General features: G+C 43.8%; 1 protein-coding gene across 1 annotated transcript in view; it reads left to right on the top strand.

The window, feature by feature from the left end:
* ANOS1 (anosmin 1) overlaps positions 1-23,194 on the top strand; it is a 210,844-nt gene that overhangs the window by 24,875 nt on the left and 162,775 nt on the right. Inside the window, exon 2 of the mRNA XM_005228535.3 lies at positions 14,180-14,227. Coding sequence (XP_005228592.2) covers positions 14,180-14,227 — 48 coding nt within the window. The remainder of the gene's footprint in view (positions 1-14,179; positions 14,228-23,194) is intronic.

Genomic DNA, 23,194 nt, shown 5'->3' with positions numbered 1-23,194 from the left:
CCTCTGCTCTTGAATGGATTTGAGAGTTTTGAGTTGGATTCCAGGGTTGGAAAAGTGCATGAGACAGGCTTACATGTTAACTGGGGCCCTGTAACCTCTTTGCTTTGCAAAGTTCTCTGTATTATAAGACAATGACATGTCATTCACAGCTCACATGTGTCTTGCGTTCAGCAAGAAGAGGGGTTACATGACCCTCAAAGGTCTTCTCTGACTTGTAATTCCACTGGGAGCATCTGACTCAGAACCCTGCAGTTTCTAAACATTTCGAGTGGGTGTTTGGAGTCATGGTTGGGGTTCCTTTCCTTCTTCTGTTTGTACTTAGAGCACAGGCTTGGTGCTAGTATCAGATAGATCTGAACATTTTGAAGACAGAGATGGACAGAAATGCTCACTGGCACAGATGCAAGATGACCGTTAGTGATTTTTGAAAATAATTCTATTCATTTATTTATTGGTCATGCCAGGTCTGCGTTGCTGCGTGGGCTTTTCTCTGGTTGCAGAGAGCTGGGGCTCCTCTCTAGTCGTGGTGCCAGAGCTCCTCATTGCGGTGGCTTCTCATGGCGGTGCCAATGCAGTGAGAAGGTCTAAAGCATTTGGACTTCAGCGGTTGCAGCAGAGGCTCAGTAGTTTCTGCCCCCGATCTCTAGAGCAGACCCTCAATAGTCGTGGCGCACGGACTTAGCTATTCAGGGGCATGTGGGGTCTTCCCCACCCAGGGAATGAACCCAAGTCTCCTGCACTGACTTACCCACCAGACCACCAGGGAAGCCATCAGACACAAAACTTCAGGTCCACAAGCTCACTGAACAAGTGGCAGAAATGACCCAAACCTACACCTCTGCATATGACTTTCAAGAGACAGAAAATGAAAGATAAAAAAAAAAAAGAAAGCCTCAAGAAAAGTCAAAAGTGAAAACAGTGTTAGTCGCTAAGTCATGTCCGACTCTTTGCGACCCCATGAACTGTAGCCTGCCAGGCTCCTCTATCCATGGGATTCTCCAGGCAAGAACACTGGTGTGTGTAGCCACGCCCTTCTCCGGGGGATCTTCCCGACCCAGGGATTGAACCCGGGTCTCCTGCATTGCAGGCATATTCTTTACCGTCTGAGCCACATGGGAAGCCCACCTGGTAGTAATTTTGAAGAGAGCCCTGGAATCCCACCGGACTCATTTAACAAATGATGCAGAGTCAGCATTCTAAGAGCCCTCAGTTAGCTTTGATATAGTAAAAAAAAAAAAAAATTGGTTTTCAATTGCTTACAGATAACAGCAGCTTCTGTACACTACCCTTCCGAGGCAGGACAAGATTAAATCCCGCTGTAGCTCAGAAATCTACTGAAGTCATTGCTTTAGTAGCTGACTATGTCCCGTTAGTTTTTGCTAGGAGGTCTCCTGATTTTCTGTCTTGTCCACCTATAAAACAGCCTTCAATAAAAACATAAGAGCAACAATAATTAAGGAAAGAAAAGGCCTAAGAGGACTTCTAGACATTTCTCGTCCTCTAATGCTGCCTAAAGTGTGTTTTTGTTATTGTTGTTCAGTCGCTCGGTGGGGTTGGACTCTTTGCGACCCCATGGACTGCAGCACGCCAGGCTTCCCCATCCTTCACCATCTCCTGGAGCTTGTTCAAACTCACGTCCATCGAGTCGATGATGCCATCCAACTGTCTCATCCTCTGTCGCCCCCTTCACCTGCTGACCTCAATTTTTAGCGAGTTTCGAATATCCACATCACTGTCTTTGCAGAGAAAGGTAGTGAGAGATGTAATTAACAGTTGCGGAAAGTTATGTTTCTAAATTGTGGTTCCTCATTGCTCTTGCATTTCTGTCTCCTTTGATCTTGGTTTGAATTCTTCACAGGGACTCTGAGGTGTTTTCTTAAACAATGTTTCCACTGTTCCTTTCAGTTGCTTGGTACGCAGACTCACACGAAAGTATAGATGAACGCAGCTGCCAATAACGAGTCAAAACACATTGGAACAACAATACGTTCTTTGGTGAATACTCTCAAGACACCACGATTCTCTTAGTTTCAGGAAAGCTATCTTAACCTCCAGTGAAATTTCAGTGCTCCCTAAACTAGCTTGGTTCATTGAGGAAGAGCTTTGTTGGGGCTTAAAATGGGGAGATGTGTCTTTGGGCGGAAGTGGTGACCTGCTCATCTCCTATTTCATGTGAACCCACGTTCCTCTTCCACACCGAAGGGGCTACCCCTCCATACTGCTCTTAGGTCTTCCCACTACAGGGTTAATGCCTTCCCCACCCTCATCTCCGAGAAATACACTTCATATCTACTTACTTTTGTTGAAATTGTGGCATTGGAGAAGACGCTTGAGAGTCTCTCGGACTTCAAGGAGATCCAACCAGCCCATCCTAAAGGAAATCAGTCCTGAATATTCATTGGAAGGACTGATGGTGAAGTTGAAGCTCCAATCCTTTGGTCCCGTAATGCAATGAACTGACTCACTGGAAAAGACCCCGATGCAAGATTGAAGGGAGAAGGAAAAGGGGATGACAGAGGATGAGATGGTTGGATGGCATCACTGACATGATGGACATGAGTCCAGGAGTTGGTAATGGACAGGGAAGTCTGGCGTGCTGCGGTCCATGGGGTGGCAAAGAGTCAGACACGACTGAGTCACTGAACTGAACTGTAGTCCCCTTCTCCTCCTGCCTTCAGTCTTTCCCAGCGTTAGGGTGTTTTCCAATGAGTCAGTTCTTCACATCAAGTGGCCAAAGGATTGGAGCTTCAGTTTCAGCATCAGTCCTTCCAATGAATATTTAAGACTAATTTCCTTTAGGATTGACTTGTTTGATCTCCTTCCGTCCAAGGGAATCACAGGAGTCTTCTCCAACACCACAGTTCAAAAGCATCACTTCTTTGACGCTGAGCTTTCTTTATGGGCCAACTCTAACATCAATACATGACTCCTGGAAAAACCATAGCTTTGACTATATGGGCCTTTGTCAACAAAGTAATGTATCTGCTTTTTAATATGCTGTCTAGGTTAGTCATACCTTTTCTTCCAAGGAGCAAAGAGTCTTTTAATTTAATGCCTGCCGTCACCATCTGCGGTGATTTTGGAGCCCAAGAAAATAAAGTCTGTCTTTAATATTCAAAGGGGTTTTCAAAGGGGTTTTAACATCTCACAATTATGCCCTGGGACCTAATATGCCCTTTACATCAGACTTTTGGGACTTTTTCTATCTTTCTTCCCTGTTTCTTCTCCTTCCTCTCTATGGCTCCTTCTCCTCTTCCCAGTCTCATCTTTCCCACCAACACTGAGACCCACGCAGGTGATTCAGACTGAAGTTAGGGCCACTTTGAAGTAAGGGTTAGAAATGCAAGGGTGTGTGGCTGTCCCGCCTCGGAAAGAACCCTTCCAGAACTTTGAAGTCGATGGTCATTCCTACCTGAGGAATGCCATTATCTCTGCCCTTTCAGCCTGGACACTTTATTCCATACATACTTGTTTACTTTCTCTACAAGCAGGTATGGCGATGGGGGAGAAATTCCTGGAACGGGGAGGATCCACACAATTTGAAAGAACTTGAGAGTGATGTCTGAGCACGCCTGCCTTTATAGGCTGCGTTCATCGCCGTTCCTTGTCTCCGCTGTGAAGCAGGAGGTGGGAAGAGAATGAGGTTTATACAGACGTTTCTTTATTTTTTTTTAGGTTTCCCGGGAACAATGCTGTCGTTGTTTAATTTATGTAGCTGCTCTGTTGCTCACGCTTCCCTTACTTTGTAATATGAGTCATTAACTCAATTTTAGTTATTACCTTTAATGCTCCCTCTCAACCTACCGAAGGTTGGATTTCTTTCCACACAAGTCACTTACTCTGTCTTGAAATATCTTGCAGGGCTTAATGTGATTTTCGTGGAGAGGGCACGGTTTACCAGAATTTTCTTCTGAGAATGTACATTTGAATACCAAATGTAGTTTACATATCTGCAGTCACAGCTGTGGCAAGGATGAATTCAGAATTAACACATCTTCTTGGAGGAGATTAAAGTTGGAAGACTGTTCCTTGGGATGTGCTAACAGAAGCTGGTACCTCCAATTCCGTAATTCCATGATGGCTCCCCTCATTCCATTGCGGAGAGTGAGTAATAAAATTTGTACGCAGTCCTTTCCCCAAGATGGAATTTGTAAGCATATTGCTTGTTAAAATTCATAGTCAAGTGCTAATAAAAGGAATGCTTTCCCATATGGCATTGTCTAATGCTTGCCGTTCTATAAATTTTCTTTAGATGACTTTATTTACATCTATAAAAAGATTGTCAGCATGATTATTTCTTAAATGATTTACACTTGACTTTGTATACAAGCCTTCATTCAGTTTTTCATATTCTCATGCTGAATCTCTAGGACGCTGAATCTCTTCTCTATAGGAAGCAAACTGCTAAGTTGCTTCAGTCGTGTCTGACTCTGGGATCCCATAGACGACAGCCCAGCAGGCTCCCCCGTCCCTGGGATTCTCCAGGCAAGAACACTGGAGTGGGTTGCCATTTCCTTCTCCAATGCATGAAAGTGAAAAGTGAAAGTGAAGTCGCTCAGTCGTGTCCAACTCTTCTCGACCCCATGGACGGCAGCCTACCAGGCTCCTCCGTCCATTGGATTTTCCAGGCAAGAGTACTGGAGTGGGGTGCCATAGGATGCAAACTAGTAAAGCCATTTTCTGAAGTCTCTACCTAGTGAAGATGAACAGTTTGTTCATCTCTCTCTATTTCCTTCTTTTCGGTTCCTCATGACCTAATGATTAAAGTGTAATTTCTTTTATGACTCCCTATTCCATTCATTTATTATTCAGCCAGTATTCTTTAAGATCATGAGGAAGCCAGTGGTGAGGGGGGGATACAGACACATTTGTATTTGAGGAACTCATAGGCAGCGGGGTGGGGGGGGTGAGGTGGTGATGATCATTAAGGAAAAACAATACAAATACGTTTATACTTGACCGCCATTTAGAGTGCTTTGGAACAGAAGTGCAGGGAGACCCAGGGCATGTGCCGCTGGGGAGCTGTCGTAGTCAGAGAGTCCGGCATCAGGGAGGGCTTCCTGGAAGAAGTGGCGTGGAAGTCACCTTGGGGAGCGGACAAGTCCCGAATGGGAGAACAGCTCTTACAGAGGTTCTCATTCCTGGACAGGCTGCCAGGTGTCAGGAAATGAAGCAGAGAGCATGCCCAGACCCTGGGTTCCAGTGGTGGGGGCCACAGGGGAGGGCTGGGTGTTTGAGGGGGTAGGTTTGTGTGGTCCGATAGTGTTTCCTGTAGAATTCAGTTCACTGTGAGATAATTGTCGAATGTAGAGGGAAATTTATGGGGAGGGGTTAATGAAAAGGTTGCTTGTTTACTGAGGATGTGAAAGTGAAGTGAAGTCACTCAGTCGTGTCCAACTCTTAGCGACCACATGGACTGCAGCCTACCAGGCTCCTCCGTCCATGGGATTTTCCAGGCAAGAGTACTGGAGTGGGGTGCCATTGCCTTCTCTGTTACTGAGGATAATCCATAACAAAAGAACTTGTACTGTAAACAACAAATATAAACATTGAGCTTTTTTTTTTTCTCTTCTCTTTAAGTAGATTTTGTTTTAGAGCTTCTTAGCTTCACAAAGGGAGAAGGAAATGGTAACCCACTACAGTGTTCTTGCCTGGAGAATCCCCGGGACTGGGGAGCCGGGTGGGCTGCTGTCTATGGGGTCGCACAGAGTTGGACACGACTGAAGCAACTTAGCAGCAGCTTCACAAAAAAATTGAGCAGAAAATACCAAGAGTTCCCATACACCCCATGGCCCCATATATGCACAGCGTCACTCGTTACCAACATCCCACCCTAGTGGTACATCTGCTATGCTAAGGAACCCCCACTGACGCATCGTCATCACCCCAGGTCCACAGTTTTCATCAGGGTTCATCTTGTGCATTCCGTGAGTTTTGGACAAATGCATAATGACATGTGTCCACATGACAGTGTCACACAGAGTTGCCCTAAAAATCCTCTGTAGTCTACCTGTTCATCCCTCCCTCCCCGCAAAACCCTGGCCACCACTGATCCGTTTACTGTCTCCATAGCTTTGCCTTTCCTAGAATGTCGCAGAGCTGGAATCATACAATGCGTAGCCTTTTCAGATTGTCTTCTTTCACTTAGCAATATGCATTTAAGTTTCCTGAGACATATTTAGAATGGATGTATAGTTGTGATGGTCACTAGCAAAGACTCATTAAAAAAAAAAAAAGTACTTTGAGGGACTTTGCTGGTGGCCCGATGGCCAAGACTCTGCGCTCCCAATGCAAGTGTCCTGGGATGGATCCCCGGTCAGGGAAGTAGTTTAAACATGGGCCACAATTAAAAAGAGTTTGCATACTGCAATTAAAGATCTGCTTGCTGTAACTAAGAATGGCTGCAGCCAAATGAATAAAAATAAATGTTTAAAAAAATTTTTTTAATACTTTGAGCCATGAAAATGTCTAATCCCAATCGAAGTCTCTGGACACCCCTCTTAGCTGCTGTTGAATATACGAGAAACTTGTGAGTATATCGACAATACAAAGGAATATCCTTGCAATGATGAATGAAATCAAGTATTTTATTTCTTAATTCCAAGGTCACAGAAAAATATTCTGGATTAAAAGGAAATTCCTAAATTTCAATCCATGCCCTCTTTTTAAAAACCCTCCATTTACCACGAAAAGAAAATCGATTGAGTCACAGCTAATGATATTGGGGTTTCAAAGGGCTGATTTGTTAAGCTTCAGTCTGTCATGGGTTCTCTGGAATGGTTTCAGGTCAGATGTTCCATCTTGCTGTTGGGCACTCATTCAGTGTCACGTTCCTGAAACTGCACCCTGGTTAGTCCTTATGGGTTATGCCACAACATCACCTCCAAAACAAGGGGGATCTGTTCTAATTCTCTTTTTTCTCGGCAAATGACTGTATTGAGATAGCTAGTTTTCATCTGTCTTTATCCTTCCCTTGTGGGTCGTCTTTGAGTGAAGTGTTTTCTTTACTTGAAGCTTTTGAAGAATTATTATTTTTTTTCTTGAAGGGAAAAATCAAAAGGCTGGAAATGAAGCGACTTTGAAAATATCATTGAAATAGTGTCTGGGTGCAGCTGACTGAACTTACATAAACTCTTTGAAAGTTGGACTGACTGGCATTCATGTTTGATCCCATTAAACCAATAAAATACAGGATGTAATCTTTCTATAATTACCAAAGTCCCACTGTCTGATGCTACCTGGAGGTTAAAGTGATGATTCTAGAGGCAAATATCTTTCATGCCTAATGTACTTTGGCCTTTATTTTTGCTGGCTTTCAGCCAGAGTGAGACTTTATTGGAGATACTGTATTTTATTTTTTGTTGTCAAGTGGCTTAACTGGTGAAGGCTATTGTAATCCGGCTAAAAACTTCCCCCCGGGCGGGATGTTGAAATGCTCAGGGTGTTTATATTTTTCCATTGCTCGTCTGCTCAGAGAGCATTCCAGGTAAGCTGCATAGGTGGATGGTGGGGAGTTCTTGCACACCTGGCCCAAACACAGGGGCCGGAGCTAATCGGGGATTTACAGACATCCGCCATGCCATTAGGCAGGGTTCTTAGAAGTTCTTTGTACAGATAAATTGTGTGGAAGATGCTGATTGATAAAACCAAAAGCATAGGGCAGCTGCAAAACCTTGTCATGGGCGGGCTTGGTGGGGGGTGATTGCTTTAAAGAAAACAGGAAACTCAAAACCCCAAAAGGAAATAGAGACACTTTGGGTAGGAAAATGTGTGTGTGTGTGTGTGTAGAAAATTTCTACGTGGAGAAAACTCCATGAGTAAATTCAAAAGTCAAACAATGTACTGGAAATCTTTTACTTAAAGCAGTAAATAACAGGCAAATTATGACTAAGTCTAATTGGTACTAATAGCTGCTATAGTATCTAAGAAGAGGCTGGACTCTCCAAAATAGAAATGCTAAAATGCAGAGACAGTTCTCCATAGAGGAAATACAAATGGCCAATAAAAGGCAAGTAAAGCATGCCCTCTCATCACATTGGCCAATGTTGGAAAATTGCTACCGCTCAGAGAAGAGCTGACTCATTGGAAAAGACCCTGATGCTGGGAAAGATTGAGGGCAGGAGGAGAAGGGGACGACGGAGGATGAGATGGTTGGATGGCATCACCAACTCAACAGACATGAGTTTGAGTAAACTCCAGCAGTTGGTGATAGACAGGGAGGCCTGGTGTGCTGCAGTCCATGGGGTCGCAAAGAGTCAGACATGACTGAACTGAACTGAACTGAAGGGAAGAAAATACGGTACTTCCCACCCCAACCCGACCCATCTCAGTACCCCAAACCCCCTCACCTTCTGAGCCTCACTAATAAGATGAAACCAGTTAGCATGGGGTGCATGTTGTACACGGGAGCTGGGAGTTTGAAAGTCCAGGATTACTCTTCCACTCCTCAGAACAAAAATAATGGCAAACATAGTAAAATTTATAATCACAATCGTCTTTGTTTTTTTTTTTTTAAACATCTAACTCTGTGCCACCCATTTTGCTAAACACTTTACGTGGATTATCTTTTTAATCTTCCCCAGCAAGCTATGACATCCTATCTTTTGTAATAAAAAAAGTTAACGATTATAATCGTAATAAACCTTTCATGCCTGCTTGCTGTGGCCCCCAATATTTCTTTCTAAGGACAGCTTTTCATTTTTTATGATTAATGGGAGATTTGGCCTCAAATGAAAGCGCTTCGGTGGAGGAAATGCGTTGGTATTAAATCCCAGGAAAATGTCAATGACAGATGGGCTCAGAGGCTGTCGGGATAGGGTGTGCAGGCCAACGGGACCTGCGGCAATGTGTGTCTCAGCCTGGGGCTGGCAGTCGTGTTTGCGTTTGCCAGGCGGCTGAAGGCACCCTTCCCTGGTTTCGTCTGTTGTTGAGATTTGACCATTTTACCTGCAAAGCGAACAGAAGGATTCTAACCAAGATGTGCCATGAATGGATCTTCTCACAGCTCTAATTTTTGTTGTTATTATTTTTTTAACCCTCTGATATATACTAAGTGAAGAGTGTTCTTTCCAGTAATTTGTAACCTGCTCCGCTTCCTGCGTGTTCACCCCATCTCCTCTGCTATTCCCTGCTCCAGCCGCGCCACCTGATCTGATATTCTCCAAGCTTACAATGTTGGGAACTCTCTGGTCCGATTCCTACTCTCCTTGTGGTTTACACACCTGGAGATTTCATTCACAGCCCGCTCTCAGCCTCTGTCTGTCTCCCTCGCTTTTCTTTACCACGGCACTCGTAGCTGAGTTTCACCACTGGCTGCAGAATGTGTGTGTGTGTATATATATATATTACTTGCCCTCTTTGACTCCGAGTGCCTTCAGTGTCAAATGGGCAGAGGAAGCTTATGTGGTCCATGGATTGATCATGTAGGTGACTATGACAGATAACCAGAGCAAATGCTTGTACTGTCTCAATCATGATATTTATCGATAATACTCAGGTCAGTAGCATATGACCCCGCTGGTAATATTTTTGTCAGCCCATCAATGGGGGCAGGGAGCAGTTGCCATGCCTGCTTCTGAAGCTCTGGGCACCCTTGCAATTGGCCTAAGAAGCTGGTCCAGTTGCCAGTGTGAAGATTTCAAGTGGAGCGGAAACAGGAAGCCCTGTCTCCAGGACCACACTCCCGTTGAGGAGCTTAAGACTCAGATCAGGGGAAAGAGATCCCAGAGCAGGAGGGTGTGTGAGGCATCTCTCAAGAGCAGAGGCAGAGCTGTAGAGGGCCTGCCCGTGTGTCCAGGGGAAGGAAGACCTGGAGGGGAAGCTGGTGGAAGCTGGTCCCAGGTCAGGGATCCCAACTCAGGGATCCCAGGGCAAGGGGCAGGACATGCTGACCTGACTCACGAAGGCAGAAGGTCCTTAGACCACACTGTTGTTGTCAAGGAGTCGCTCAGTCGTGTCCGACTCTTTACAACCCCACGGACTGTAGCCCCGCCAGGCTCTTCCATCCATGGGATTTCCAAGGCAAGAATACTGGACTGGGTTGCCATCCCCTTCTCCAGGGGATATTCCTGACCTAGGGATTGAACCCAGGTCTTCCGCATTGTAGGCAGATTCTTCATCAGCTGAGCCACAGCGGAAGCCCAAGAATATTGGAGTGGGTAGCCTTTCCCGTCTCCAGGGGATCTTCCCAACCCAGGGTCTCCTGCACTGGCAGGAAGATTCTTGTCTGTCTGAGCCACCAGGGAAGCCCCCCTCAGACCATGACCCTGCTGAAGGAGGTGGTCAAGATCTGGCCTTGACCTAGTCTCCAAGGTTGGGAGTCCATTCGCTTTAGCCCTGTGTCTCTTTGGAAGGAACCTCACTGGTTCCCATCTCTGGGGTGTGAGTGCGGGGCACTCAAGTTGGGGTCAGGCTGTGGTCTGGCCAGACCTGGTCCTTGGAAGTCCCAGCAGGACCCAACCCCACATGGGACAGGCCACAGAAACCCTCCCAGACAGGACGATGAGGAGACAAGTTCTCCGGATGCCCCAGACCCTGCCCCCAGCGTTGCCATAACAGCATACTTCTCAGCGTTTGGCCCCTGCTTCTTGCTGCTGTTGTTAACCCTCTTTATGGGCCTCTCAGGCGGCTCAGTGGAAAGGAACCCGTCTGTTAATGCTGGAGATGCAGGTTCGATCCCTGTGTCTCCAGCAAGATGTCCTGGAGATGGGAATGGCTACCCCACTCCAGTATTCTTGCCTGGGAAATCTCACAGACAGAGGAGCCTGGTGGGCTACAGTCCCAGGGCTCGCAAAGACTCAGACATGACTGAGACATGTCTGAACATAGCACACCCTGCTTGTGACCCATACCTTGGTCTGCCTAAAGCCCTTGTGAACTTTGTCTCCAGTTTTTATGAAACACAGGGTTTTCCCATGATGGCCTCTTTCTTGAACACATTATTGCCAGTAATTAAACCAGGTTGGTGATGGACAGGGAGGCCTGGCGTGCTGCGATTCATGGGGTCGCAAAGAGTTGGATACAACTGAGCGACTGAGCTGAACTGAAACCATGTCCACTGTTTGTCCAGCTTTGGCCCCCACCCAGTCTATTAAATTCTTATTTCTCTGATATCAAGCCTACAGAAGACCATGCCTGACCTCAGTCCAGGCTGTTCATACACAGCTCCAGCCCTTATTGATGGACTGGTAGGTATTGATAATGTAGGGAGATATCAGTGGGCACCACTGAGGTTGGGTGCAGCTCAGCGAGGGGGTAAGGAGGTTAATACCAGATTATCTAAAATTGTTAGGGGCATTCAGCAAATTTGGGGGAGTTAAGCTTGTAAAGGAGACTTGAGTTAGTGTGACGGAGACACTTAATGGGGAAAGCTTTCCTGCAGGACTGAGATCTTTTAGCCAAATGATTTTTAGATAGAAGAGGGGAATTTCTAATCCTAAACAGTTGAGATCTACCCTGTGATTTTGAGAATCCTGCATTAGGAAGATATGTTATTGTGAATGGAAGAGCAGATATCCATACAATAGGATATGACGTAAAACAAGAATGAATGAAGTATTGATGTATGTGACAGTACAGATGAAGCAAAAAGACCGCTGTTCACTTGCTAAAGCTGTGTCCAACTGTTCGCGACTTCATGGACTGTAGTACACTAAGCTTCTCTGTCCTTTACTGTTTCTCCTGGAGCTTGCTCAAACTCACGTTCATTGAGTCAGTGATGCCATCTCATCCTCCGTCGCCCTTTACTCCTTCTGCCTTCAATCTTTCCCAGTATCAGGGTCTTTTCTAATGAGTCGGCTCTTTGCATCAAGTATCGGAGCTTCAGCTTCAGCATCAGTCCTTCCAGTGAATATTCACGATGGATTTCCTTTAGGATGGACTGGTTTGATCTCTTTGCTGTCCAAGGGACTCTCAAGAGCATAATGTAAAACAAGATGAAGCGAAATAATCCAGACACAGAAGACTACGTATGTGAAAGAATGTATGTTAGTGGTTGTCAGAGTCTGAAGAGAGGGACTGCAAAACGGACAGCTTTGTGTCAGAGGTGATGAAAAAGTCCAATAATGAGTGATGATGGTGGCACTGCCTTTCTACTAAAAACCACTGAATTATACAGTTTAAATGAGTGATTTTTGCATATGTGAAGTATAGATCAGTAAATTTGTAATACGAATATTTTTTAAAAGGTATATTATTGGTTCAGTGTTCTTTTGAGTGCAAACAAAGGTGATACTCTTCTATTCACTATGACATTCTTAAAATTACAAGTTTAGGCATTCAGCCATAGGTAATGGGCTACTTTAATCTTGTAGCCAACTTTGAACTTCAGAGAACAGGAAGTCAGAGCATCTTAATTACCAGGTGACCGTTTCCATTAGCTCTCCCAACCTATCCCAACCTAGCACAGTCTGATGTAAAGTATCATAATCCAACCAAAATTTTAGTCATGTATGAGGACAAGTTTCAAACAGAAATTCAGAATCCAGGGATAATAAATCATAGTCCTACAGAACTGTAATTCGGTAAGATACATGCAGCCCTATATTCGTGGTGTCACTATTTACAACAGCCAAGATATGGAAGCAGTGTAAATATCCGTCAACAGATGAGTAGGTAAAGAAACTTATATATACAATAAAATACTAGTCAGCCACAGAAAACAAAGAGATAATGCCATTGGCAGCAACATGGACGGATGCAGAGATTATCATACCAAGTGAAATAAGTCAGACAGAGAAAGATCAGTAGCATATGATGTCACTTACGTGTAGAATCTAAAATACGACCCAAGTGAACTTATCTATGAAGCGGAAAGAGACTCGTAGACATAGAGCACAGGCTGATGGTTGTCAAGGGGGTGGGGTGGTGGAGAGGGGTGAATTGGGAGTTTGGGGTTAGCAGGTGGAAACACACACATATATATAGAATGAATAGACAAGGTTCTACTTTAGAGTGGCAATGGAGAAGGCAATGGCACCCCAATCAGGTGCTCTTGCCTGGAAAATCCCATGGGTGGAGGAGCCTGGTGGGCTGCAGTCCGTGAGGTCTCTAAGAGTCGGACACGACTGAGCGACTTCACTTTCACTTTCACTGTAGAGTGCAGGGAACTGTACTCAATCAGCTCAGTTCAGTCGCTCAGTCGTGTCCGACTCTTTGCAACCCCATGGACTGCAGCACGCCAGGCCTCCCTGTCCATCACCAACTCCCAGAGTTTACTCAAACTCGTGTCCATTGAGTCGGTGATGCCATCCGACCATCTCATCCTCTGTTGTCCCCTTCTCCTCCTGCCTTCAATCTTTCCCAGCATCAGGGTCTTTTCAAAGGAGTCAGATTTTTGCATCAGGTGGCCAAAGGATTGGAGTTTCATCTTCAGCATCAGTCCTCATTCAGTCAATATCCTCTGATAAACCATAATGGAAAAGAATATGAAAAAATGTGTGTATATATATGTGTATATATATATGTTTGTGTGTATAACAAAGTCACTCAGTACAGCAGAAATTAACACATTACAAATCAGCTGTACTTCAATAAAATCAATTTGAATTTGAATAAATCCTAGTCCTGGCATTTGGTATGTTTGAGTGGTTTGTGCGTATCCCCTCACTTAGTTATACCACTGACCACATGCAAGAGCTAATGTCTTTATGTTTTACAGATGGATGAACTGAGGAACAGACATAGTAAGTCCCTTGTCCAGAGTCACACATGGAGAGAAGGGGGAAAGAGAGAGAGATAGATTGAGAGAGAGAGAGAGAGAGAGAGAGAGAGAGAGAGAGAGAATGTTTTTCCCATGGGATCTGACTTCCAGGCTCAAACTCTTTTTACTGATTAGTTGAAATTGAAAAGCCTCCAGTAAGACACCTCTGCGGGTCATTTTCCTGCTGGTCTGTATTTCATCACTCAGCACACCCCTGAGAGATGGCTCACACACTTTTCCTTCCCAAAACAGCTTGAAATTGTTCATTATTTTATAAGTATTTGTATCATGCAGTCAAGGGCAAAACACGATTTCCATTAGAAACCCACTTTTCTGTTTTAGAAAGAAAGATGTAGCAGGGTGGCAGGTTGGTCTTTCATTAGGGCGGATATTTTAAAATTATATTAATGCACACAGGTGTATGTAGTTTTCAAATAGAAAATTATCTAATGAGTCAATGTTTCTTTTTTCGTTTTGCAGAACAATGGTTCCCTGGTTTGGTGCCAGAATCACAAGCAATGTTCAAAGGTATGTTCCCTACAACTGTATCAGTGTTTTTTTTTTTAATTAATTTTGGAATAAGTGTAGAGTCACAGGAAGCCACAAAGGTAGTAAGAGAGAAATCACATGTACTGTTCACCCTCTTTCCACCAATGTTTATACCTTATATATTCATAGCACAGTATTACAAGCAGAAAATCATCATTGGTACAAGGGATGTATTAATATAGTTTTGTAAGGTTTTTATCACATGTATAGGTTCCGTTAATGTAGTCACTGCTTCAATCAAGATTATCAGTATTTCTATATATTACCTTATTTGTCTCTCCATTCTATAGTTATTTTAGTCAAAAATGTTTTTAAGAAGAAAACATCTTCTGATTCCACCAGAGGACTTAATGCATTCGACTTACAGCTAAGTTATTTTGTATGTGTTTACTTTGTGGGCAGGAACTGCTCATTAAGTAATTCGATTCTTTAAGCAGTCTCTTTTCTATTTCTGAGTATTTCTTATTGCACACCCATATTCTAAATTTCACATTATTCTCATTCATATGTTTGATGGCGTAAATTTCTCAGTCTCAAAACATCATAAGCTATAAGAATCTGTATGTGTGTATATATATGTAGTATACATGTAGGTATATGCTTCAGCTCTAGCCTGAAAGTTGGCTTTATATTCAGATAGTATAAGTGAACACAGTTGAAACCTGCTATACATCCTGGAGTGCTTTGCGATTGTAGTAGAGTTTGCTGAATTTTCTTTTGTGGGTGCTACTATTAGACTGAAAATTGAAGCATTCTTTTATTTTACAGTCAAAATTGTATAATCGTGTGAATGTGAAATAATTTGGTGAAAGCAAGCTTTGCTTATCTCTGACTCTCGAGATTCTGGGCTGAAATGGAATGTCTGGTTTATGATCCTTTTCCTTTTTATATAGTATCGTAAACATTGGCCGTCATAAGACATTTTCTGGTATTTGTTATATTAATTGTTCTTCAACTAGTGTTGAATTTGTTTATGTCGTCACTACAGAAAAAGATTGTGTGTGTGTGTATAAGAATATATGGCTACGTGACTAAATTTCATAAGTAGTTTTTTTTTTTCCAGTTTTGTTGGTTGGGTATTCAGTTCAGTTCAGTTGCTCAGTCGTGTCCGACTCTTTGCCACCCCATGGAGTGCAGCACACCAGGCCTCCCTGTCCATCACCAACTCATGGAGTTCAAACAAACTCATGTGCATTGAGTCGGTAATGCCATCCAACCATCTCATCCTCTGTTGTCCCCTTCTCCTCCTGCCCCCAGTCCCTCCCAGAATCAGGGTCTTTTCCAATGAGTCAACTCTTCACATCAGGTGGCCAAAGTATTGGAGTTTCAGCCTCAGCATCAGTCCTTCCAATGAACACCCAGGACTGGTCTCCTTTAGGATGGACTGATTGGATCTCCTTGCAGTCCAAGGGAATCTCAAGAGTCTTCTCCAACACCACAGTTCAAAAGCATCAATTCTTTGGCGTTCAGCTTTCTTCACAGTCCAACTCTCACGTCCGTACATGACCACTGGAAAAACCATAGCCTTGACTAGATGGACCTTTGTTGGCAAAGTATTATCTCTGCTTTTTAATATGCTATCTAGGTTGGCCATAACTTGCCTTCACATGATGGTAATTTTTTTGTATCTGTATTATTTATACTCAGCACCCCTTTTATCCTTACCCCATCAAGAAATTAATTTTTCTATACATTTGAAATTTGAATGGGAGAGATTCATTTGAACTGCTTCTAAAATACCCTAATTAAAGAGTATTGCAACTCTGGGGAATACAGATCGTTGAACCATATTTCATAATTGAATGATCAAGGCTGACATGAGAGACTGAATTTCACAAGAACAGAAATCAATTCCTTTTGCCTGAAAGCAAAAATGAATCAATAAGTCACGGCTAACTGCAACAGAATCTTTGGAATATATTACAAAGCTGACATAAATTTCAGGGCTGTCTTTAGTCTGAATCCGTGGGGATGAACCTTACATGTTAATCAAAGTTTATCTCCTTTGGATATTATCCTCACTGAGTACATTCGCAGATAATTTGCATTTCTTTTCAGACTTTGAAGCACTGTGTAAGCTTTTCCTCTTGATCTTCTGGGTAATGAAGTGAAGGGTAAGCGATGATAACTCCATTTTACACGTGGGGAAAATCAAGCACATACATATTGGATAATGGTCCTGAAATAACTCAGCAAATCGGGTGTGGTGGTTGTTCAGTCACTAAGTCGTGCCTGATTCTTTGTTATCCGACGGACGGTGGCCAGCCAGGATTCTCTGTCCGTTGGACTTCCGAGGCAAGCAAATCAATAGAGGCAACTCAAGTTGGGAATGCTGTCTCCATTGTGGTCTTGAATAAAGATCTACAACTTTAAAAACTGTTTTGAACAAATATTGGGACAGAAGAGTTAAAAAAAAAACCCCACCAAGTCAAAAAGTTATGCAGATGAGATAACTGAATGTATGTTAAAAGATAGAGTTTACATAATATTTCATAGAAAGTTGTTGTTCAGTGGCTAAGTTGTGTCCGACTCTTTGCGACCCCATGGACTACAGCACACCAGGTTTCCCTGTCCTTCACTATCTCCCCAACTTTACTCAAACTCATGTCCATTGAGTCAGTGATGCCATCCAACCATCTCATCCTCTGTTGTCCCCTTCTTCCTGCCCTCAATCTTTGCCAGCATCAGAGTCATTTCAAATGAGTCAGCTCTTTGCATCAGGTGGCCAAAGTATTAGAGTTTCAGCTTCAACATCAGTCCTTTCAATGAATACCCAAGACTGATCTCCTTTAGGATGGACTGGTTGGATCTCCTTGCAGTCCAAGGGACCCTCAAGAGTCTTCTCCAGCACCACAGTTCAAAACCATCAATTCTTTGGTGCTCAGACTTCTTTATGGTCCAACTCTCGCATCCACAGATGACTACTGGAAACACCATAGCTTTGTCTATACAGACCTTTGTTGGCAAAGGGACGTCTCTACTTTTTATAGAAAGTACACAGTTTCTAATTAGTTCTGGTTGCATCTGCAAAGTTGGTCACCGTCAGGATCTTTCCAGAACATGGGTTCTTCCTCCCATCCAGTTGCCAGCCTTGTCCAGTCTGCCAGCATCTCTCATCTGGACCAGTCCACGAGCATGCTCTCTGGGCTCCCAGATTCTCCTGTGTGCATGCGGGTGCTGGAAAGACCCTTTCCACGTGTAATCTGAATCATGCTGCCATTTGCCTCCCGCCCTTTAATATCTAAGCATCTCCTTCAGTGTAAACACTTTCTCATCTGCCTGTGGTCTCTCTCCACTTCCTCCTGTGTTCAACACCCTTCAATGAGTCTTTTCCTTCCTCCCACACATCTCCCAATGATGCCCAGCTCACCACGCACCACCGCCCCCCCCCCCCGCCACCCCTCATTCACATCTCAGCACAAATGCGGCCTCCTCAGCCTTGCCTTCCTGTATCACCTCCCACACCTTTACAGTGTCCTCGGCCATGTTACACCCTTGCCATTTTATATACCTATTTCTTTATCTCTGTGATTCTGTCTCCTTCACCAGAAAATAAGCTTCAGGCAGCCATTGATTGTGTCCCGCTTTGTTCATTGTGATATCTTGAAGCCTAGAACCGTGTTTGGGTACAGAGTTGTTGCTTACCGAGCATTTGTGTTTTGGGTGTTTTTTTTTTCAACTTTTTATTTGGTATTGGGGTATAGCTGATTAATGACAAACAATGTTGTAATAGTCTCAGGTGAACAGTGAAGGGACTCAGTCATACATATACATGTATCCATTCTCCCCCAAACTCCCCTCCCACCCAGGCTGCCACATGACACTGAGCAGAGCTCCCTGTGCTGTCCAGCAGGTCCTTGCTGGTTCTCCATGTTAGATACAGCAGTGTGTGCATGTCCATCCCAAGTTCCCTGACTATCCCTTCCCCCATCCTTCCCCCCAGTGACCATAAGCTTATTACAGAGGACTGAACAGAGTTCCCTGTGCTATACATTAGTTCCTTGCTGGTGATCCATTTTAAATATGACAGAGTACATGTCTATCCCAAACTCACTGATTATCGTCTCCCTGGCAACTGTAAGTGTGTTTTCTAGGTCTGTTGGTCTCTTTCTGTTTTGTAAGTTGTTCGTGTGTGTCATGTCTTTGTAGATTCCACATATCAGGTAGGTCATACTGCATGTCTGCCTCTCCATCTGACTTGGGTTCACTTAGCGTGACAGTCTCTAGGCCCATAGATGTTGGTGCAGATGGCGAGATTTCATTCTTTGTAACGGCGAGTAATACCCCGTTGTATATATGCACCACTGCTGCTACAGCCTTTCTTCTGTTGGTGAACGTGTGAGCTGTTTCCATGTCTTTGCTGTTGTGGACAGTGCTGCAGTGAATACTGGGGTGCATGTATCCTCCTGGGTCAGGTTTTTCTCTGGATGTGTGCCCAGGAGTGGGATTTCAGGGTCATGTGCGTATGCTAAGTTGCTTCAGTTGTGTCTCACTCTTTGCAACTCCGTGGACTGTAGCCCACCAGGCTCCTCCGTCCATGGCATTTTCCAGGCAGGAATACTGGAGTGGGGTGCCATTTCATTCTCCAAGGGGGCAGGGCCATAGCTCTATTTTTAGTTTTTTAAGGACCCTCCATACTGTTCTCCATAGTGGCTGTACCAATTTACATCCTCACCAACAGTGCAGGAGGGTTCCCTTCTCCCTACACTTTCTTCATCATTTATTGTTTGTGGATATTTTTTATGATAGCCATTCTGGCTGGTGCTCATTAAGTATTTGTGAATTATCCATGAATGAAATGTATACATTACATTTTCTTCCTCCTCCAAAGTACATTCTTACTGTACTACCTTCAGGGAAAAAATAAGTTATACAATCCATTTTGTATCTGAGTAATGCAGCGTGATCATTTATTCAGTTGAGTCCAGTTGCTCAGTCTTGTCTGATTCTTTGTGACCTCGTGAATTGCAGCACACCAGGCTTCCCTGTCCATCACCAACTCCTGGAGCTTGCTTAGACTCATGTCCATCGAGTCAGTGGTGCCATCTAACCATCACATCCCCTGTTGTCCCCTTCTCCTCCTGCCTTCAGTCTTTCCCAGCATCAGAGTCTTTCCCAATAAGTCAGCTCTTTGCATCAGGTGGCCAAAGTATTGGAGTTTCAGCTTCAGCATCAGCCCTTCCAATGAATATTCAGGACTAATCTCCTTTAGGATGGACTGGTTGGATCTCCCTGCAGTCCAAGGGACTCTCAAGAGTCTTCTGCAACATCACATTTCAAAAGCATCAATTCTTCGGCGCTCAGCTTTCTTTATGGTCCAACTCTCACATCCATACATGACTACTAGAAAAACCATAGCTTTGACTGTATGGACCTTTGTCAGTAATGTCTCTGCCTTTTTTTTTTTTTTTTTTTAATATGCTGTCTAGGTTTGTCATAGCTTTTCTTCAAAAGAGCAAGTGTCTTCTAATTTCATGGCTGCAGTCACCATCTGCAGTGACTTTGGAGCCCAAGGAAAAGTCTGTCGTGGTTTCTATTGTTTCCCCATCTATTTGCCATGAAGTGATGGGACCGGATGCCATGATCTTAGTTTTCTGAATGTTGAGCTTTAAGCCAACTTTTTCACTCTCCTCTTTGACTTTGTTCAAGAGGCTCTTTAGTTCCTCTTCACCTTCTGCCATAAGGGTGGTGTCATCTGCATATCTGAGGTTATTGACATTTCTCTTTCTCTCTGCAGTCATGATTCCAGCTTGTGCTTCATCCACCCCGACATTTTGCTTGATGTACTCTACCTGTAAGTTAAATAAGCAGGGTGACATTATACAGCCTTGAAGTATTCTTTTCCCAATTTGGAACGAGTCCATTGTTCCATGTCTGCTTCTAACTGTTGCTTCTTGACCTCCAGATTTCTCAGGAGGCAGGTAATTAATTATTTCTTAATTAATAATAAATAAAGATCATTTATTATTAATTAGGAAAATTTTCCTCCTTTAATGAAGTCAAGGTTCATTAGCAGCTTTCAGCTCCTTCGTAATTTAGAACAGTGACTTAATGTCCAGCATAGCTTGAGGCCACTGGTTACCCAGCTAGAGCGATTTTGCTCCCCACGGGATGTTTGGCAATGCGGGGAGACATTTTTGGTGGTCACTATTGGTGGTGGGAAGCTACTGGCATCTGGTGGGTGGAGGTCAGGGGTGCTGACAATCGCAACACGCAGGACTCCCTCATGGTGAGGAGTTTCCTGACTTCAATCTCAATAGTGCCAAGAGAGGTTCAGAAGCCTTTATCTGTCCATTTTGCAAGTTATAAAAAAGAATTAAGGGAGAAGGCAGGAGGAGAAGGGGACGACAGAGGACGAGATGGTTGGTTGGCATCACTGACTCAATGGACATGAATTTGAGCAAGCTTCGGGAGATGGTGACGGACAGGGAAGCCTGGTGTGCTGCAGTCCATGGGGTCCCCAAGAGTCGGACATGACTGAGCAACTGAACAGCAACAAAAAGAATTGAAGAACACAGTTCTGTTCTCAGAAGTTTTACTTTATAACTTGAAGGGAAATAAACACATGATTTACTGACCATGTGGTATGCGCCTAGCACCTTTTCAGAGGCCCATTATAATGTTAGGAATTCTGATTCTCACCATATACAGTTTCTGTAGAAGGTCTAATAGTAAATATTTTCATCTTTGTAGTCCTTCAGATCTCGGTGGCAACTACTCTTGTGGCCACTGTAGCCTGAAAAAAAGTGATAGATAGGAGATAAACAAAGGTAAGTGGCTGTTTTCCAATGAAACGTTATGTGCAGACATGGAAATTGGAATTTATATAACTTCCATGTCATGAAATTTTGTTTTCGCCAGCCACATTTAAAAAAGTAAGAACAATTCTGTGCTCGCCAGCTGTACAAAAACAGGTGCTGAGCTGGCTTTGCCCATTTGCTGTAGTTTGCCAGCCTCTCTTGTCTGCCAAGGCATTCCCATGAGCAAAAGCAAGCAGAAACAAAACAGTAAAGTAGTATTTTTCTCTCAATACAAAGACGTATCTTGATGTATTGAAACTAATAAATGGACCGTTTTTAACACCATGGGTGGAAGATTGTTGATCAGCTTTTGAGGATTCGTTGACTGAATGAATGGTAAATAATAAGAAAGGAAAGTGAAAGTGAAGTCGCTCAGTCGTATCCAGCTCTTTGCGACTCCATGGACTGTAGCCCACCAGGCTCCTCCGTCGATGGCATTTTCCAGGCAAGAATACTGGAGTGGGGTGCCATTTTCTTCTCTGGGGGATCTTCCCGACCCAGGGATCGAACCCGGGTCTCCCACATTGCAGGCAGATGCTTTACCGTCCGAGTCACAAGGAAGCCCAAACAATAGGAAGAAAATATTAAATCACAATTACTTTTTGAACGTTGAGTGATTATTAGAGCCAGCAAGAGCTGTGCATGTGTGCTAAATCACTAAGTTATGTCCGACTCTTGAAACCCCATGGACTGTAGTCTGCCAGGCTCATTTATCCATGGGATTCTCTAGGCAGGCATATGGGAGTGGGTGGCCATGCCCTTCTCTAGGGGATCTTCCCTACCCAGAGGTCAAACCCATGTCTCTTACATCTCCTGAATTGGCAAGCGGGTTCTTTACCACTAGCACCACCTGGGAATCCCAGTAAGACTTGTTCAGTCGTTCAGTGTCCAGCTCTTTGTGACCCCATGGACTGCAGCACGCCAGGCTTCCCTGTCCTTCACGGTCTCCCAGAGTTTGCTCAAACTCATGTCCATTGAGTCGGTGATGCCATCCAACCATCTCATCCTCTGCCACAAGTAAGACTTGTGGAGGACTTCAGAATGGGCAAAATGAAAGGTGGCTGGATGCTCTCCACCTTGCATCTTGTGGCTTATCTACATTGTTCATATCTTTGAGCTGTTTTCTTCCTTTGCAAATGGTAGGAGGCTGATAAGAATGCAGATGACTCTTGTCCGTGGAAATGCAAATGGTTGTGTGCAGGGGACTGCAACTGAAGCTTCCCCATCAACAGAGCATTTTGCGTGTATTTGTAAATCCAGTCAAGCGATCCTTTTTGTGTGTCCGTATGTTTGTATTCCTTGGATTTCTCCTTTGAACCAAATGTAAGATATCCCTGGTCCTGGTAGTATTTCATGAGTTCAATATTTGACACTTGTTCATTTTATGTTTGCACGACAGTCATGCATTTGTAAGATAAGTATGCTCTGACCTTATGGTCTGTTAGCTTTCTGAACCTTGCGCCTAAGACTGGCACTCTTGGTGACAGCCACCCATCTGGGGTGCGTGCGTGCTCATCCTTCTCCTTCTGGATGTTGTAACTCTGTTGGTTGACTTTTGTTTCCCATTTGGTTGTGAGGATTTGAGTTGAAAAGCAGTAATTCAGAGCTCAATCTTGGTGTGGTGGCTTGTTACTTTGATCTCAGTGGGAGTTCTGTTCTTATAAGGGCCATAACTCCAGATGCTTAGTGATTTTCCAGGCGTATTCTGAAGCCAAATTTGGAGGTGAGGAAGATTGGTTTTGCTTGTATGAACATCTGGACGGCTTCATTTGGCATCTGTGAAATTTATTGGATAAAGGTCAAACCCCAGAAACATAACTGAATGTGACTGTTGGAGGCTTTTGTTTTGTGTTAAATGCTTTCCATGATTTATGTGGTAATGACTGTAAGTCCATAGAGCCCCAGGAAAATACATCCTAAGGAGGAAAATGAAAACTCAGGCACCCATGGAAATGTGCTATGTCCAAATAGCCAAAAAACCAAAGTTGAACAGTTTATCTTTTACAGTGCTGTAATATGCAACAGTTTGAAATTCCAGTTGTTCCTTATACTTTAAAACACTTAAAACCTATGGTAATACTTACTGATATTCATGCAGTTTTCCCTGACTTTGTATAAATATCCATTTCAGGGACAAAGTTGATGT

Source organism: Bos taurus, chromosome Y, assembly GCF_002263795.3.
Source record: "Bos taurus isolate L1 Dominette 01449 registration number 42190680 breed Hereford chromosome Y, ARS-UCD2.0, whole genome shotgun sequence".
Taxonomy (NCBI): domain Eukaryota; kingdom Metazoa; phylum Chordata; class Mammalia; order Artiodactyla; family Bovidae; genus Bos; species Bos taurus.
This window is presented reverse-complemented; position numbering and strand designations above follow the sequence as displayed.